Below are 18,642 nucleotides of genomic sequence, written 5' to 3' on the forward strand. Positions count from 1 at the left end.
GGCCTCTCACTGCTGTGGCCTCTCCCGTTGCGGAGCACAGGCTCCGGACGCGCAGGCTCAGCGGCCATGGCTCACGGGCCCAGTCGCTCCGCGGCACGTGGGATCCTCCCAGACCGGGGCACGAACCCGCGTCCCCTGCATCGGCAGGCGGACTCCCAACCACTCTGCGCCACCGGAAGCGCATAACACCATGTTTTGAAGTAACCACATTCTGAAGGCACTGCAGCAGTTTCCACCTTCTGCTTGAGATTTCCTCCTTTTTCTTGTCAAATATCTGAGATGCTGGGGACCCTACACCTCATCATCTGAGGGATTTTGTTCACAACCAGGCATCTGCATCCAAGCTGGGGGTGAAGTGTTCTCATTCTCTTACATAGTACACCTGGGCAAATAGAACCTGTAATAAAATCATCCACTCAGAGCTCTGTTACCTCATTTGAGGCATGCTTGGTGCTCAGGACCACTGTCTCTGTTCTTCAGGAGCACGGGTACCTGGCTGGCAGGCAGGCAGAACGTTTGAACATATTTCTCATGCAACCTTTAAAAGTGTTGTATATTTCTTTGGTGCAGTAATACAGAATCTGTCATTCTGAGAAAGGTACACACAAATCTTTGTTTGTCCTCACTAAGGACTCTAGGTAAAAGTTATTATTTTTTCTTGACATTTTTTTCTAATAAGGAAGAAAGTAATGATACTAATAAAGAATCATTAAATATGTGGTAAAATCTTTGAGGAAATTTAGAGCCATAAAAGACTACTCCACCTAAGCTTTCCTGGAATAGGAATATGGTGATATAAATATAATGGCCAAAGCCAGTACAACACGTTGATTCACTCAATTGAAATTTTTGGGGTTGCTATCTAGCACGTGCAAATATTCTTGTAGGCACTACAGATACAGCAGTAGATAAAAGAGACAACAACCTCTTGGTCTCAGGGAACTTACGTTCTTGAACATATCAGGAGCCTTAAGTTTTGAGATGACTGCTACAAGCATTGATCGTACGAGGTCACAGACTGCCTGCTGTCTGAGTGGCCCCACCTCCAGCTTTTCCCTGTGACTCATAGCAGGCCCTTCCTCCTTTCTGTCGACATGGCAGCACTGAGGAGGGGCACAGCCCTGAGTCTGGAGCAGATGGGAGAGATACAAGTGGGAGAGTCTCACTCAACTTTCTTTTGCTTCTACATGGCCCCCTCCCTTCCAAAGCAGGAGACTCCTTCCCCTTAACCAGAATCTATCTCCATGCCTCCTGGGTTACTGAGTATGGTACCTCAGCAACATATGAGAAGGAGGTACATTGAACTTCTGCAACCGTACCTGTCTTCACTGAAGAATAGAGCATTCTCCTGCTGTGGTAGAGATTGTGGTGGCAGGTAATTTGGGGACCAGGGCAATGTAGAGGGGAAGAGTGAGAGAAGGAAGTCCAATGAGGACTCCAGTGATGGAATTTGGTGTGGGGCTGTGGGACAAGACTGGGATCCCTCTGACTAAGCAGTGGGGTGAGGTCAGGATTAGCTGAGCCAGTAGTGGGATGGAGAGAGTTAGCTTTGGAGGATGGGTTGAACTTGGTGGTTCATGAATGAGGGAGCCAGGGATTGTAGCAGCTTAAACGGTTTGTAGTGGGGTGAAGGAAGGGGAAGGGATGTTTCTAGGTAGGACTGGCAATATTCAGAGAGTATTTAAGCATTGGAGTAGAATCTTTGATAGCGTTTGCTTTTTAATAAAGGGACTTGCACAAATGGGAGTGCATCAGTCTGGGGATGTCTGAACATAGGTGCAGTTCTCGAGGCATAATTGTCTTGGTGCCCTGTGTCAGTGCCTGATTCTCCTGCTGCAATGTCAAAGAAGGGAAATTTGTGTGCAGCATTAGAAATACTATAAATACAAACTCGATTCACAGATAATCTGCAAGCCATTGCCATGTCTCATGTTATGCCATTTTAAAATTGTGTCAAACTTCCATGATCCTCTACTGATAGAAATAAATATTTGGTATACACACATTATCTTCAAATTATAGGAACAAGAAGATTCTTTTGGAATTTAACCCTTTTCTCTAGGTATATCTAAAAAGGCATGTGTCATTCTTTATATGCATAGGCTATTTTAAAGGAGAGTAATCCAGCGTCAATGAGACCAAACTGAAGGCTGAAAATAAGAGGGATAACAACACCAAAGGTACAAATTCTACCTCAAAGTTAAATGCCGTGATATGATCATTATTTTGCAAAATATCTTCATGAATATTCTTATTTGACAGAGAGAAGCTAGCAAGCTGTAAGTAGGGTAATAATACTATCAGAATTAGGGATGAGAGAAATATAGGGGTTTTAATAATTTGGCCAAGGCCTTATAACTTGTTGGAACCATATCAGGGCTGGGGCATGGGTCTCGTACCATGACTGGTGCAGCATACCGCCTGCCCATGCAACCAAGGCATCTTAGCTCAAGGGCTGCTATTGGTCCCATTTTACAGGTGAGCAAAACAAGGTTCAGCAACTTGCTTAAGTCACACAAGCGACACGTAGAAGTGCAATGACACTGAGATTTGTTGACATCACAGCCCAAGCTCATCACCACCGTGTGAAACTGCCTTTCTCATGTACTGCTCCTTGATGTATATAACACCTGTACTGTACCATATGCGAATTGTCGGTATTAAATAAACCATATGGAGATTTCTTTCTCTGTTCCAAGAATTCTGCTGCAGAGGCTGCTGTTCTATAGCTAAAGAAACGCCATCCTAGAATGTTTACTACCTAGTCCTTGGTCCTGCTGTCAAAACAGAAAGAAAGAGAGAAAGAGAGAAAGAGAGAATAACAGAAAGCCGAATGTCTCAGATCCTAATGGAACCTGGTTTACTGTTTAATTCAGCTTCAGGGGTGGGGCTGTCATGGAAATCTGTTCAAAACTGCCCCTTGAATGAAAACCTAATGTACAAACCAAAGGGATGCTATAAAGCTGAACACACTGAAAACCTGTTAATTTTCAGCAGTGTTTGAACTTCAGGTTTGGCTTCTGTTCCCAAGAACCCGACAGGATGCAGGGCTGTCTTCCTGCATTTCAATGTGTTTGCAGCTATTTCCTCTCTCCCTGGTGTAGAGGATGCACAATCAGGTATTAAGATGTGACAGGATGATGGGAATGAGAAAGTGAAAAAGGCACATGGGAAGGCAGTAATTAACTGGAATGCATATTTATCATAGTCTGTCATTGTTTACAAACAATCTAATGATTCCTGATGGTGAAATTAAACTCCAGGCTTCCAGTTTGTGAAGTCAACCAAACAACCCCAGCAGGTGCAGATCAGCAGAAGGACTAACCAAGTAAGTGTTCTGATGTACAGGATAAAGCTGGACACATCTCTCAGAAACTGATTGATCGTTGAAGATTTGAATAATCTGTATATTGGGATGCCTTAACCATTGATACAACCATGGCATAATGGGGGAAGAACTGGACTTAGAAAAATTCTCCACTCTAATACCCAGCCTAGACAAATCCTTTGCTTTCTGAGCCTCATTTTCCTCGTCTGTAAGACAGGAATAAGGATGTCTGTCTCAGAGTCCCTGCTCTCCATCTCCTTTCCTAGAAGTCACCCCCATGAGTCATGTCTGGACTCTGTAATAACATCCTAACTGGCTTTCCTACCTCCATTCTTACTCACCTATAATCTCTTCTCTAGAGAGCAGCATGAGTAAGCTTGTAACAAAGATAAATTAGATCATGTAATTCCTCTGTTTAAACCATCCTTCTCATTGCCCTACATAACTCCTGAGTGTAGCCTTTGTAGTTCTTTACATTTTGGCCACTGTCTCTCTCTTCAACCTCGTTTTCTGCAGTTCTTCCTCTCTCACCATATTCAAGCCATGCATGTCTTCTTTCTGTTCCTTGCATATTCTTTCTTATTCCTACTTCAGGACCTTTGCATCTGTTGTTTCTTTTGCTTATAATGACTTCTACATGATCTTCACAGACTGGCTTCTTGTGGACAATAGGTTCCCGCTCAAACATCAACTTCTCTGGAGATGCCATCTGACCATTCTGTCTGTTGATTACAACTCTCTCACCCAAGTCACTCCATCATATTATCCTGTTTTATTTTCTTCAAAGCCCTCATCACTACCTGAAATTTTATCTTTTATTTGTTTGGTGTTTATCTTCCTTACTAGAATGTAAAATACCAGTGACCAGCTGTGTACCCATTGCCTAAGAGTGCAGTCAAATATTAGTTGAGTGCTGAGTGAATAAATGCGAGGATCAAATGAGGTATAAAAAATGGAAATGGTTCTATAATCTACCAAGTGTTATACAAATACTAGGTTTTTTCATTTCTTCTCGCCTGTTAAATCATGACTCTTCTCAAATCGTTGTCAAAATGGAACAGGCATAATTTTCAGCCAGGAACTCTTCCAAATGGGAACTTACTTTCCAGGAACTTACAATTTAATGAAAGATAAGATTAGCATTAAGAGTAAAATAAATTATTTTTATGAAAAAAATTGAAGATAGCCTATATTCATTGTCTAAGGTCAGTTTTTTTCTTTTGTACCATATACCACCCCATGTAACTATATGGTTGCATGTATGTCACATAGAATTATTGTATAGAATTAGAGGAGAAACGTGGAAAACAGAAATTTGAAATAGTGTTGATGTGGGGAGAGAGCAAGATTTTTCAATTTGCAATTTCTACAGGCCCATAAGAATTCTCAAATTTAACTAATTATCTTCATCCCACTCCCTTCCACCCTTAGTCTCTTCCTTTTCCTGGCACCTTTTCATATATCTCTTGGCCATTTGTATGTCTTCTTTGGGGAAAAAATGTCTATTCAGTTCCTCTGCCCATTTGAAAATCAGAGTGTTTGGTTGTTGTTTATTTTGTTTGTTTGTTTGTTTTACCTGTTAAGTTATATGAGTTTTTTAATATTTTTTTGGATATTAACCGCTTAGATATATGATTTTCAAATATTTTCTCCCATTCTGTAGGTTGCCGTTTAATTTTGTTGGTTGGTTGTTTTGCTGTACAAAGTCTTTTTAGTTTGATGTAGTCCCACTTACTTTTTTGCTTTTGTTGCTTGTGCTTTTGGTTACACAACCCAAAAAAGTCATTGACAAGACCAGTTGTCAAGGAACTTTTGCCCTATGTTTTCTTCTAGGAGATTTACGGTTTCAGATCCTATGCTTAATACTTTAATCCATTTTGATTTAATGCAGCCTCTATCAAAATCCCAATGGCATTTTTCACAGAAATAGAAAAAAAATCATAAAATTTATACAGAAGCACAAAAGACCCTGAATAACCAAAGCAATCCTGGTTTAATAAATAAATAAATAAATAAATAAATAAATAAACAAAGCTGGAGGCATCAAGACATCACAGTCCCTGAACTCAAATTATATTAAAAAGTGATAGTAATCAAAACAGTATGACAGTATGGCACTTGCATAAAAATAGACACAGACCAATGCAACAGAATCAAGAGCCCAAAAATGAACCCTCATATGTATGGTCAACTAATTTGACAAGGGAGCCAAAAAAAAATACAACACAATGGGGAAAGGACAGTCTCTTCAATAAATGGTGTTGAGAAAACTTTATAACCACTTGCAGGAGAATGAAATTGAACCTTTTTCTTATACCACTCTTTTGGTTATCTTTTCTAAAAGCTCTTTCCTATCTACAGTGTTTTCCAAATGTTAACAATCGAGTGTGTTACTAAGGGTCTAATTATTAATGCAAAGGGAATAATATATTTAATAACCAGGGGCCAAGCAATGTAGTATTCAAGAATCTCACAATCTAACTTCCCCATGGTTATCACAGGGATCATATTTTCCATCCCCTTTGGTCTGGAAATCATTAGTGCTAATTTATATTGCTAGCACTCCACTGCATTCATTGCTTATTGGATACATCTGTCAAACCACTTGAATATCTGTTTTAAGTGAATTAACCATAAAAGTAATGGTGGGATCCATTGAAAGATATTTCTCCCTATAAGAAGGGTGAGTTGGGCAATCTTATGAAGTTGTGCATTTGTTTGTAATTAGTATGATTTAACAAAAAAGGCAAATCATATATAAAGGAGTAATAGTGAACTATCATCACAGTACATAATTTACTCCCTCTTTTAGGAATTCTTGTTGCCCTTAGAGCAACAAGACATGACATGCTGGTCATGTATGGCAATCTTTGCTCCAGAGCCAAGAGGAGGAAAACTTCTCTTAATCATTCTGTTCATCAGCAGTGCTTTCCTAAATATTATAAATTATGCGAATGGAATCAATTCTTTGGTAAATAGTCCATGAGAGTAGAAAGTAGAGATGTTGGTTAGGTAATATGAAGATGGGCTATGGGTAGACTGTCTATTGAAAGTAAAGCAGAGAAACAGGAGATTACCTATAAAGTATCTTTATTGAAACTACCCTTTAAATATTTTAAAGGGTGATTGATATGAACATTGTCAATTTGGGTATCAAAGTAATTATCTTTTTAAAAAAATTATTCAATGTGTTTTGAATATATTCTAGGCACTGTTGTCATGCTAGAGACAAATTCTTACCCTCCTACTGGAGCAGTATTGTTATTTCCAACATTTTCAGATGACAGAAACTGCTAGTCACCAGCAGAGTTGTGGCCTATTCCTGTTTCTTTGACGCCAAAGCCCAGTTTCTGAACCACTAGGCTTTACTACCTGCCTCACTATGGAAACTGTGGGATCAGACTGCCTGAGTCTGCATCACAGCTCATCTCTTAAAGCCTTTTAGTTGCTTATCCTCTGTGTGCCTCAGTTCACTCTTGTGTAAAATGTGAATGACAGTAGAGCTCACTTCATAAGGATGATGTAAATCTCAAATGAGATTCTGCAGGGAAAGTGCAGAATAGCACCTGGCATGTAGTAAACACTCAATTTAATGTTGTCTATTATTATTACATGATAGGAATATAGGCTCTGGCTATATGGGAAAATCCTAGATGAAAGCCATCTTTGTCCCATTTTGAAATCCTAATTAAAAGAAGAGTAATTAATCAGTGGCCACTTGGCAGAGATCCATGTTCAGTTGGAGCTGCTAAATTCTGTAAATCTTTCTTTTCTGTTATCATCTGAAGACAGCCTGGTGAGAATAAGGTGCTCTTTTCATTTTATGAAAAGTGAAAGGGCAACTCCATTTCCTTCATTTCCTTTCATTGGCCTTCTTTTGGAACTTACAGTGAATGGAATGGTTAGGTCTCTGCCCAATAAGCTCCTTTCAAAAAGATATCATTTCACTGAAGCATCACGATATACTGATGGAACAGGAGTTAGTTAGTCTTGGAGTCAGATCTACCAAATATCAAATCCTGGTGTCATCTTTTATTAGCTTTGTGACTCATGGGCAAATGAGTCAACAATTATGAAATTCGGTTTCCTCATTAATGAAATGGGAATCATATTAACCACAGAGCAGTGGTTCTCAACTAAAGGTGATTGTAGTTGTCGTGCCTGAGTGGCAGAGGTGCTACTGACAGCTAGAGGGGAGAAACCAGGGATGCTGCTTCACAGCCTACAATGCACAGGATGGCCCCCACAACAAAGAATTATTCAGCCCAAACATCGGTAATACCGAGGTTGAGAAACTCTGCCTTCGTGTTGTTGCTATAATAAAATAAAAATATTTGTAAAGCACTTAGACCACCTCTGTCATGTGGTCGGAGCTCATAATTCATTAATGTCATTTGCCGGGAGTTACTAACGTGAGTTCCCAGGCTTCCTCTGTCAGGTCCAAGCATTGTGATAAACTCATTCACACGGAGGTGTCAGACTCATTCTTCCATCAAGGGTGTATGCAGTTTAAAAGCAGGCCTTTTAGATGCTGATTCTGAGTAAATCTCTATGAAGAAACGTCAGCCTCCCTAGCGCCTGGGGATGTTTGGTCCCCATGCACCTCCTCTTTCCCCCAAGGAGGTGGGAATTCATCACCGTAACTATTTACCTCTTGTCACTGGTTTTGAAGATTCAATGAGGTGTTACAGGTAAAGTGTCCAGCACTGTGTACGGCATAGGGTAGGTGCAAGCGTAGGTCAGTGTTATCATCACTTAGTGTCTGTCTGACTTTCTGTCTGTCTCTCTCCATTAGGCATGTGGTCATATTAGAGGAATCTGCTTTCTCCAAATTGCTCTGCCCTGTGTTTATCTTCACTGTACTCAATAATGGACTCTTCCTGAGAGCTTTTTATCCCAAGGTGATAGACTCTTCAGATACGAAAACCTCTCCACTTGGGTCTGATTTTGCCTACATGGCTCTATACCCTTCCAGCTCTGTCCCTGGCAAGGTCCCAGACAGGCTCCAGACGTGGAGCTGGGCTTTGACACTATTGTTAGAACTCTTTCTCTCTCCTCATTGTAAAACAAGGTTGCTCAATGGCCTCTAAGGTCCCTTCCAGGTCTCGCACTCTGTGATTCTGTCTACGGTGAGTTCTGCGCTAGATCCTGATCGGCTTTCTCATGGCTTTCTCACTATCCGAAGTTTTCTAGTTAACTCCGACTTCAAAGCAGTTTATGACTTGTAAGTGTTCTAAGACAGTTATTTTATCTGTGATTCTCAAAAAATTCCCAGGGTACTCTGGCTCCTGGACATCTGCTCTGGGTTAATTTGGCTTTTTTTCCTTTACCGGGAGAATCAATAGAAATTTATGTTTGCATTTACCCATAAGCCATATATTACTGTGTTTTGATTTTTCCCACTTTGAGGAGGTATCATATGTTGGTTGGTTGTTGAAAATTCATTAAACAGTATTAGCGAATATTAAATCTTAATTAAATGGCAAAGGGCTTTTTTTCCTGTGCTAATTAAATGCATACTTCAAACACTGTTGATTGCTACCAGGGCAGCCTGGGTAGAACAGAAGACTGGTGGAGGGGCGTGACATACCCCACACATCAGGAATGTACCAGAGCTCTTCATCCTTCATTTAGTCATTTTCAGTTCTTTCCAGTGAACTCGGGGAAGGGAGCTGAGATTTCTTATATAAATCTAATGACTTTTTAAAAACCTATGAAAACCCGGATTTTCAAGTTGTTTGATCAGGTGGTTACTTTGAAAAGTTACCAAAGGGATGGAAAAGTTACCACTGGGACGATCATGTCTTAAAGTCCACACTTTAACCCTTTTGGCCTATTAGTATTTTTAAATATCTCTAGTAGAAAATTCTTGTGACATTGAATAATATGTCCACCAAAAAGAGCAGAGGCTTTGCGTTAAAAGAGACCTAGACTTGAATTCTTTTTTTTTTCTTATCAAAACCAGAAATTTATTTCTTACAGTTCTGGGGGCTAGAAGTCTAAGATCAGGGTTCTTAATCTGCCACATGTAAACTCTGTAACTTTGGGTCAGATAATTAACCACTTTGAGCTACAGTTTTGTCTTCCACAAAAAGGAAAGAGTAACAATCCACCTGTAGAGTTACTGTGAAGATTAGATTATGTAAAGTGCTAAGCACAATGCTAGGCACATAGGAGTCCTCAATAAATGATATCTATTATTATGCTAAGTTTCTGGTTTTGGAGGTACAGCTGTTGTCTTATTTATTGTTGGAATAACTATGTACAACAGGTGGCAGTATTGCCTTAGTACGTCTCTTGAGAGTGTTAGTCAAATTTGTTGGGACTAGTGTAGCAAAGAGGCTATATGATTCCAGAAAAGAAACAAGTCACCAACAAAGTAGCTTAGAAAACTAACAGTACTTGTGCCCTAAAGCACTGGCCAGTATTAATGGTAGAATTGTACAAGTGTTCAGAAGGTGACAGAGGTAAACTAGACAGAAATTAAAGGTGTTAATATGAATTTGATATAGTGTTCAAGACTTTTATTGTAAGTAACACAAAATTGCCTTTCACTAGATTAAGCCAACAGAGAATTTCTTGGCTTGTAAAATTATAAGGCTGGGAACGGGGCCAACTTGTGATACCACTAGATGTAGGGCTCTGTCTCTTGACTATTTCTCAGCTTTGCCTGTCCTGCTTGGCTTCTTCATGCATGAATATTCTCTCGAACTGGTAAGGAAAATAGCCAGTGAACTCACATCCTCCTGGTTTGGTACATCCCACATCATAAGGCAGATACTACCCATAAGTTCGAGTAAAACAGTCACAGTGGGGACTCCGATTCACCCAGCTTGGCTCACCTGACCGTGCCTGAATCATCCACTACAGCTGGAAGATGGGAAGTTCACATTTGGTCCATGTGTCCTCCCCTTATGGCCAGATGTGGCACCATGGTTGACAGCCCCTTCAGGATGTGATAGGGAAGAGGCAGTTCCCTAAAGGAAAAGAAGGGTGGTTTTACTGGAAAAGGGGGACATGCAAACCCTGTAATAATTTCATTCTAAGAGATATAAGAGATACACATTTCATTCTAAGAGATAAAATACTCTGAGATATTGATTGAGAGGAGTTGTAGCAGAACTTATTATTTGGGGGACTTGTTCAAGTTTATGAAAATTGGTGAAGAAAAATATAAAAGCAAGTGGCCAGGATGGAGAAGACTGGGTGGGAAGAGAGATCAGATGGGCCACAGAGCTCCCTATGAAATAAGGACTTTGGGGACAGGAGTAATTCAGTACGATCTTAGCTGAAAAATGCTGAGACTTAAAAGGAGGAAATACAATAAAGAGGAGGAAAGCAAGAGAAGGACAAAAGGCCCTGGAGAATGTGAAATAAATGTGTCATCAAGGAGCACTTGAAAGAGCAAGGCAGTAGGCCAGAAAGTTAAAGTTCAGGATTACAGCCTTATACACATCATCGCGTTGCTTTATTTAGAGAGACACGTCACAGGTGAAAAGCCTGAGCTAGGAGGGTGTCTGAGCATCACCAAAGTGGAAAATTATGGGACTAGAGACCATAGTTGAGTGGTTAAGAAAGTTAATTTTTACTGAAGTTGTATAAAGCCTTTGGGATTTATTGGATATTAATAAATAATTATGAGTGATGATCAATTAGAAAATCTGTATATACAGTTATTCAGTTCTGGATGGATTTTGCCATTATCTCTGTTGATCAGCATGTTTTATGTTTTTGTCACATGCATATAAATGTCCAGTGATATGCCTAAATATTTTCCATTTTGCAGGTCAGTTTTTTTCTATCTTTTTTTTTTTTCTTTTGGTGGAAGGTTTACTGCCTCTCACAAACACTCTAAACCAAAAATTACTTTCTGTACACATCAGCCATTTCCTCTCCCGTTCATTTTCATATAGATATTTCCTGCTGCCCTGATAGCCTAGTGTTTATGTGCCCTGGAGTGTGCATTAGGATTCAGAAGAGAACAAACCCAGGCTTTAACACAGGAAAATGAACATTAAACCAACCTAGAAACACATCCGTAGTTACATATTGTGGTGGTGTGATAGAAACAGGTTGGAGGTTAGGACTGGCTTAAATTGGGTTGGGGGATGAATAGGTAAGGCGCTCTGAGAAAGGGATGGACAAAAAAGTGCTGAACAGGTGAAAGTCAGAATAAGTTGCTGGTAGAGGGATGATGAGATGCAAAACACTTAATAAGGTATAAGGAAGGGCAGCTGGGCAGCAACTGAACTGAGATGATGTTGTTGTTGTTGTTTTATAAATTTATTTATTTATTTATTTTTGGCTGTGTTGGGTCTTCGTTTCTGTGCGAGGGCTTTCTCCAGTTGCAGAGAGCGGGGACCCCTCTTCATCGTGGTGCGCAGGCCTCTCACTGTCGCGGCCTCTCTTGTTGTGGAGCACAGGCTCCAGACACGCAGGCTCAGTAGTAGTGAGTTGTGGCTCACGGGCCCAGTTGCTCCGCAGCATGTGGGATCCTCCCAGACCAGGGCTCGAACCCGTGTCCCCTGCATCGGCAGGCAGTCTCTCAACCACTGCACCACCAGGGAAGCCCGAGATGGTGGTTCTTACTTCCATTCCCTAACTCCTCCATTTGCACTCATGGTCCAGCAGGTCGAGAGCTGTGTCTTTCTTTTCTGTTGCATCCCTGGCGGGGTCTGTGTGCCGTTATTAAGCTGTTGTCTGTCGCCTTCAAACCCACCCCTCTCTACTGTGCTGTCTTGACGGTGAGGCTGGGATTCAGCTAACCACCCTTTTCATTGGCCAAGCTGGCTTCCTGTTAGATTCTGTCTGTAGGGGGCGCTAGAGGAAGACCATAATAACAGGGGGAGAAGAAGGACTCCTTATTTGCTTCCTGCTCATCAGAATCAACTCAGCTTTTATTTACCCCAGAAGCAGTTGGTTCCGGTTCTCTTTTTTTTTTTTTTTTTTTTCCCCCTGTAATCCCCAGAGCCAGTCTCCTTCAGAGATACCAGGACCAGCAGTCATGGCGCCCTCCTCACATGCCTGGGTCTCACCTCCCATCGGATGCCTTTTGCCAGCATCTAGGTTCTAGTAACCCCCTCTCTTTTATGTGTCTCCCCAGCCCTAAGGGTGGTATCTGCCTCTTTCAGTCACTATCTTTGGCTCCTCCAACATCTGTTTAACCAATTCCTTATATTAAATTCTCCCTGTTCAGATAACAGGTGGAACGTCTGTTTTCCTGACTGGCCCTGGCAGATGCATGGGTGGTTTAACTGTCTGCTCTTGCCCAAACTTGCCATGTCTTAATGAGGATCCCCAGCTGGGTCTCTTCAAGGCCAAATGTCCCCGAGTGGAAAAGGTCAACCACAAGCAAGAAATGATGATTGTCAAGCTGGAAGGTGTATTTTTCTCAGATGCTTGCACAGTCTGCCTATTCCCAACCTCCACTATGCAATATCCTTTCCAAGGTTAGCAGAATTATAAAAACATCAATTTGGGCATTATTGCCTTTTCAACTTGGGACACCGAGAAAGTGTTTCAGCAGCCTTGATAAATTAAATCTGACCACCTAGCTCCCAGACTGGCAGGTTCCTACATCATTGACAGAGAAGACAGCGGAAAGTAGTTTTCCCAGCTGTTGCTGTAAATGATGTGCATTGTGTTCACAACCATTAGCAGGTGGAGAATTTGAAGTGTGGGTAGATTGCAGAGCTGCCTCTTAAAAATGCATAAGCACTTTGTGAGTTTTCTAAGACGTGCTTCACTCAGTCCGGTTTGAACTTTTCATAGGGGAGAAAGATTCTGTTGTCTTTCCTCTTTTATTCCTTTGTCAGTAAGGACTTAGGGCTACAGTGGAAAGGGACCGAATGTAATCATATAATTTTCTTGGCTGGTCCTCAATTTTTCCAAGTTGTAAAATGTTGAAAGATTCAGTGTTTAAGGACTTGAGGCTATTGAGTTTCCTGCCCCTCACCATTTAATCCAAACTACAAATTTCCCTGGGCTCTGGGTTTAAATTTATTTGATGCATCCTAAAGTAAATTTTTATCCTGGAAGACTCATCCATTTGTGAAATTCTAAGCACTGCACTTTGAAGGAACCTTCCTTCCAAAATGATCCCCTGGTCATATACTATGTTCCTCTCCAGTCCCAAATAGAGTCAGACATTATGAAATGCTCAGTGTACATTTTCCTGACGAGTCCAATTATAGCATCAGTGTTCTTCCCAACATGATGCTCCAGCCAGACCTAAGAATTGGTTTTATAGCGTGTTAGTGGAAACATAATCATCATATCTAACAAGCTCCTGATCTTTTTTGTTTATGTAGATCAGTGTCTGGCTTCTGGTAGAACAAATGTGGAACGTATACACTGATTGAAATGCGTACTGGATGCCACAAACCATGAAACATCTTTACCTTCATTAACTATCTCATTTAATTTTCCTAAAACCCTTATGAGGAAGATACTATTACTAGCCTTATTTTGCAGATGAGGAAACTGAGGCTCAGAGAGGTAAAGTAATTGATCCAAGCTGACATATTTCAGGGCCTGACTCTGGAGCCTGACATCTGTCTGCTACATTATCAACTTGATATAATTCAACACATGTGTCTGGCTCATTCATTTAATCGTCAAACATTTATCAAACCTCTATTATGTGCCAGGCAGCAAAAGTGAAATCCAACAAATTCAGCAATGGTTTATTTAAAAATAAGGAAGAGCTGTTAGGCTCTTTGACCAGCAACTAGTTAATACACCCCTCGAAAGGCAGTAGAGGTTTTGCTTTTTTAATATCAATAAATCAGACTTTTCTGGCAATGAAATGGCTTTCTCCTTATATCTGACTAATCAGTTGTAACCTATTTTCTCCTCAAATGGAGAGATTTATTCCAGCCAGCATTGAAACCTCAGCAAATTGAGAGCAAAAGTATCTTGCAATCTGAAGTACCAAGGTATTTAGGAGATCATATTTTGCTGTAATTGGGGGGATTCTGGAATACCTAGAGTTACAGAACATACCTTTCACAGGTGTATTTACACTCTCCAGAACAGGTGAGTACATGTCAGTGGGACTGCAAGGGTTTTCTGTGTTCTGGTTTATAACATCTGTCTGCTGTGGTTAAATTCTTGGGAAGGGGGTAATCAGCCAGACACTGCTTCCAAAAAAGAAACAACGTGGTTCTCTTCTCACGTTTGATTATTTTTCAAATTTCATAATGACTCTTCATGAAGCACCTCCAGCTAGACTGTGTTAATCCCATATTCTTCCTTGATTTCAACCTAATATGTAGACTTCAGAAGCCATCTTATGAATTATCTTTCCAAAATAGTAAAACATTCAGATGTGCTCATAAAATATTGAAACGTGGTAGTATAACAAGCTCCACTAAAATTAATTTGTTTCATTTCCCTTTAAGAGTGATAGCGCCTAGAATAAGTGGAAAGTAATACTTCTGTTTGCCTAGAAGCTGGTGGATCCCAGCTGACATTTAAATCCGTGATCATCCTGGCAGTCCAGGGAGGAAATAATGCATCTGTGCCAGGTTCTTGGCTTGGACAGGTCTTGGAGGGCTGCGTGCAGTTTTCCACATGAATACACAGGACTCCCTCACATGATGGTGTTTGCGTTGTTAAAATGCCTTTTAGAAAAGCCTCAGGTTTCCCTCCAAGTCCACTGAATGGAATGGCTTTCAGGGCAAGGTAACTGTTGGACAGAGAAACACAGGTTTGTATTTCGACCGGTACAGCAGGTTTTATGGCCAAAATATTTTGTCATCTTGTTTTAAGGTACTAGGAGTACTCCAGCACATCTTCCTCTCCTTTCTGTCTTTCTCCTATTCCCCTTCTTTCTTTTATTTAAGGCTAAGTTCAATTTCTGAACTTTTCTCAAAAAAAGAAAAAATAAAATCAAACTAGATCAACTCTGGGTTGAGGTGATTACTTTTCCTTGACCCAATTAGCTGGAGCCATTTTTCCATCGAGTCATATTACTATAGGGATGGTCAGGTTTGGAGAGGCAGAGGCCAAGTGTGCCTTCTGGAGGAGAAAGAACGTTCTCCTCAGAGTCTGGGCTGGCAGACAGAAACCATTTTCTATTTGCTGATATTTTCTGTTACCAGCTGGCACATGTTGAACAGTTTCTCTGTTGCACGGAAGAGATTTGTTTGTAATAGCCTGAGATAACTAGGACATTACTGCTGTGGTGATTCCTTTTAGCTAATGGGATTGTCGCATTTCATTTAATGGGTATATAAGTACATGAATATTCAGTCACATTTTAAAAAGTGGTTCAAAAGAGCAGGTATACATGAGAGAGACTTTTGGAATTGTGCTTTACAGGGATTTTTTTTTTTTTTTTTTTACTATCTCAGGGGAAAAATGTATAAATTGCTATAAATATTTAAATCATTTAGCTATGTAGAGGGCAGGCATTGTAAAAGACGGCAGGACATAACTTTCCTAATGGTTTCCATTCTAGGGTTCCTCTAATTTGAGCACATTAGAAATGACAATAAAGTGAGACCTTATTATCATGTGACTTATTATTTATGAGTATAAGATATAGTGCAAATCAAAACTAGGTCTCCTTTAAAACGTATAAACATACCACATTATCCTTGTCCTCAGTATTAGCATCATAAAGGGGATTGATTTCCCTTTTTTTTTTTTTGCGGTACGCGGGCCCCTCACTGTTGTGGCCTCTCCCGTTGCGGAGCACAGGCTCCGGACGCGCAGGCTCAGCGGCCATGGCTCACGGGCCCAGCCGCTCCGCGGCATGTGGGATCCTCCCGGACCGGGGCACAAACCCGTGTCCCCTGTATCGGCAGGCGGACTCTCAACCACTGCGCCATCAGAGAAGCCCTGATTTTCCTCTTTTTTTATAGCTTAAGTGCAATGAACTACATGAAGTACCCAGCGTATAACATATGATCGGTAAACAATATTAAATTCATGACTCCAAGAAGACTGTGGCTGTTCAGAGGGTGGAAGGCTGGGAGCAGTGACTTATGTTTAGGAAATTGCTTTGTGCCATAATTGTGGATTTCCTAGTTTAGGGAGCCACCAACTGAGTATCTGAAAAATGGCTCTGCCTCCAAATAGCTCAACGCAATGCTATGAATCAAGACTTAGGGAAATAGGGAGAGAGGAATTCACACTGGCTTAAATATATTGTAGTGGGTCATGTAAGTGAAAGCTCATTGACAGGTCTAGCTTCAGGTATGGCTGGATCCAGGTATTTAAACGTTATTATTAGGGTAGTATTTTAATGAATTTCTACACTGTGACTTGAGCTATTTTCTGGGAGGACAGCAAGGAACATTTCACCTTGTCCACCTCAGGGTGCTCATGGTATAGTAGCTGAGATGCCTAAGGTAGAAAAGAGCTATAACAAAATATGATATGTGCAATAATAGATGCATTTACAAAAGTAGACCATAACTCAGAGGAAAAATTTAACAACTACTTCTGAGGATAGGTAAACAAGGATTCAGAGAGGAATGAAACCTTGAAAATTGTTTTGAAAGCGAAGCAGGAATTTTACAGACAGCCTTGGTTATAGTCTTTGGGAGACCTGTATTCAAATCCCAGCCCTGCCATTTTCAGATAGTGCAAAATACGACAAGTTTCTTAAATTCCCAGGGTCTTAGTTTCCTTGTATGGAAACTGGGAGTGGAGCTACTGATTTCTTCGAATTATCATGAGGACCCGGTGAATTGATGCATGCACAGAGCTTACATGGGGGCCAGCACAAAGTAAGCCCTCCCTGACTGGTAGCTGTCATTCCACTCTTCTAGACTCCCCCTATTTACCTGACTGCAATAACATGGGGCACTGGATTAGGGTTTAACATCAGCCACAGTAAAATCAGCTAGCATTTATTGAGCACTTACTGCATGCCACACATTGCATTAAGAATTTCACTTGCCTTGTCTAAATCCACCCTACAACTCTTGGAAGTGGGGAAATTATTACCCTCATCTCACAGATAAGGAAACTGAAGCTTTGAGAATTTAAGGGATATGCCAACATAGCAAGGTTAATGATGGTATAGCTGAGTAACTGTCTGACTCCAATGCCCATGGGCTGAAGCATTATACTATATTTCTTGTCATGCAGCACACCATCATTAACTTGCTTCGCTCGATGAACTTGGCTGCTGGGTACTCCTGTTGCAGCCCATTCCGTGTGCCATCCCATTTCTTCTAAAGACATGGTTGTGGATGCTCGTGTGTGTGTGTGTGTGTTCACATGCTGTGTTGTTACTCCACACTGAGCTGCCCGGCACTCATCCCTTGGGTCCTGTGCTTCCTTGCAGGTGAGCCATCTAGGTGGTCATCCTCGCACTGTGATTGCTGCTGCAAGAATGGCAAGGGTGACAAAGAAGGAGAGAGTGGCACCTCTTGCAATGACCTCTCCACCTCCAGCTGCGACAGCCAGTCGGAAGCCAGCTCTCCCCAGGAGACAGTCATCTGTGGGCCTGTGACGCGCCAGACCAACATCCAGACTCTGGACCGTCCCATCAAGAAGGGCCCCGTCCAACTGATCCAGCAGTCAGAGATGCGACGGAAAAGCGATCTGCTCCGGACTCTGACTTCGGGCTCCAGGGAGTCGAACGTGAGCAGCAAAAAAAAACCTGTTAAGGAAAAGCTCTCAATTGAGGAAGAGCTGGAGAAATGCATCCAGGATTTCCTAAAGATCAAAATCCCAGAGAGGTTCCCTGAGCGAAAACATCCGTGGCAATCTGAACTTTTACGGAAATATCATCTATAGTGGAGGGCGGGGGAGGTGGGAGAAGAAACAGATCGTGTCACCACTTTGAAGTAAAGCCTCCTCAAAGAAATTCACATTTGAAAAGAAAAACAACAACTAACAATACACGTTTGTTAGAATACAGTAGCCCATTGATATACTACTGCCTGTTTACCTAGTTCACCTTAACACGTCAATCCACAGGGTAGATTTCTTTCCAGATGTGGAAGTATAAGAATCTCTCGCTCTTCTTTTTGTCCTTTATTTGTTTGTTAACTTGGTCCCGTGTGCTGAGTCTCTTATGTATAATGAGAGACAGCTACATAAGTACAGCTGAGAGGCCTTGGGAATCATTTATCCCAAACTGGGTTTTGCTCTCCTGTTCTACCTCCCTCCTTTGAATGAGAATATGGTAGAGATCTGACCCATTGCCATAGGTCTGAATTTTTAAATTTTCCTTTCCCCTTTTGTTTATGGGGTAAAGGCGGGGGGGATGGCAGATTTATATGACTTTTCACTCAAATCGATTATGTGCCAGTTTATATTGACTCCGTATGCATGAGTATTTGTGCAACACG

At 41.2% G+C, this 18,642-nt stretch overlaps 1 protein-coding gene across 1 annotated transcript in view; it reads left to right on the forward strand.

The window, feature by feature from the left end:
* The window catches only part of KCTD16 (potassium channel tetramerization domain containing 16), a 284,886-nt gene extending 266,631 nt beyond the window's left edge, over positions 1-18,255 (forward strand). The window contains exon 2 of the mRNA XM_007466862.1: positions 17,631-18,255. Within this exon, the coding sequence (XP_007466924.1) occupies positions 17,631-18,085 (455 nt within the window). The 3' untranslated portion in view covers positions 18,086-18,255. The remainder of the gene's footprint in view (positions 1-17,630) is intronic.
* The last annotated feature ends 387 nt before the right edge of the window (positions 18,256-18,642 follow it).

This window comes from Lipotes vexillifer, unplaced genomic scaffold (assembly GCF_000442215.2).
Source record: "Lipotes vexillifer unplaced genomic scaffold, Lipotes_vexillifer_v1.1 scaffold99, whole genome shotgun sequence".
In the NCBI taxonomy this organism is placed as follows: domain Eukaryota; kingdom Metazoa; phylum Chordata; class Mammalia; order Artiodactyla; family Lipotidae; genus Lipotes; species Lipotes vexillifer.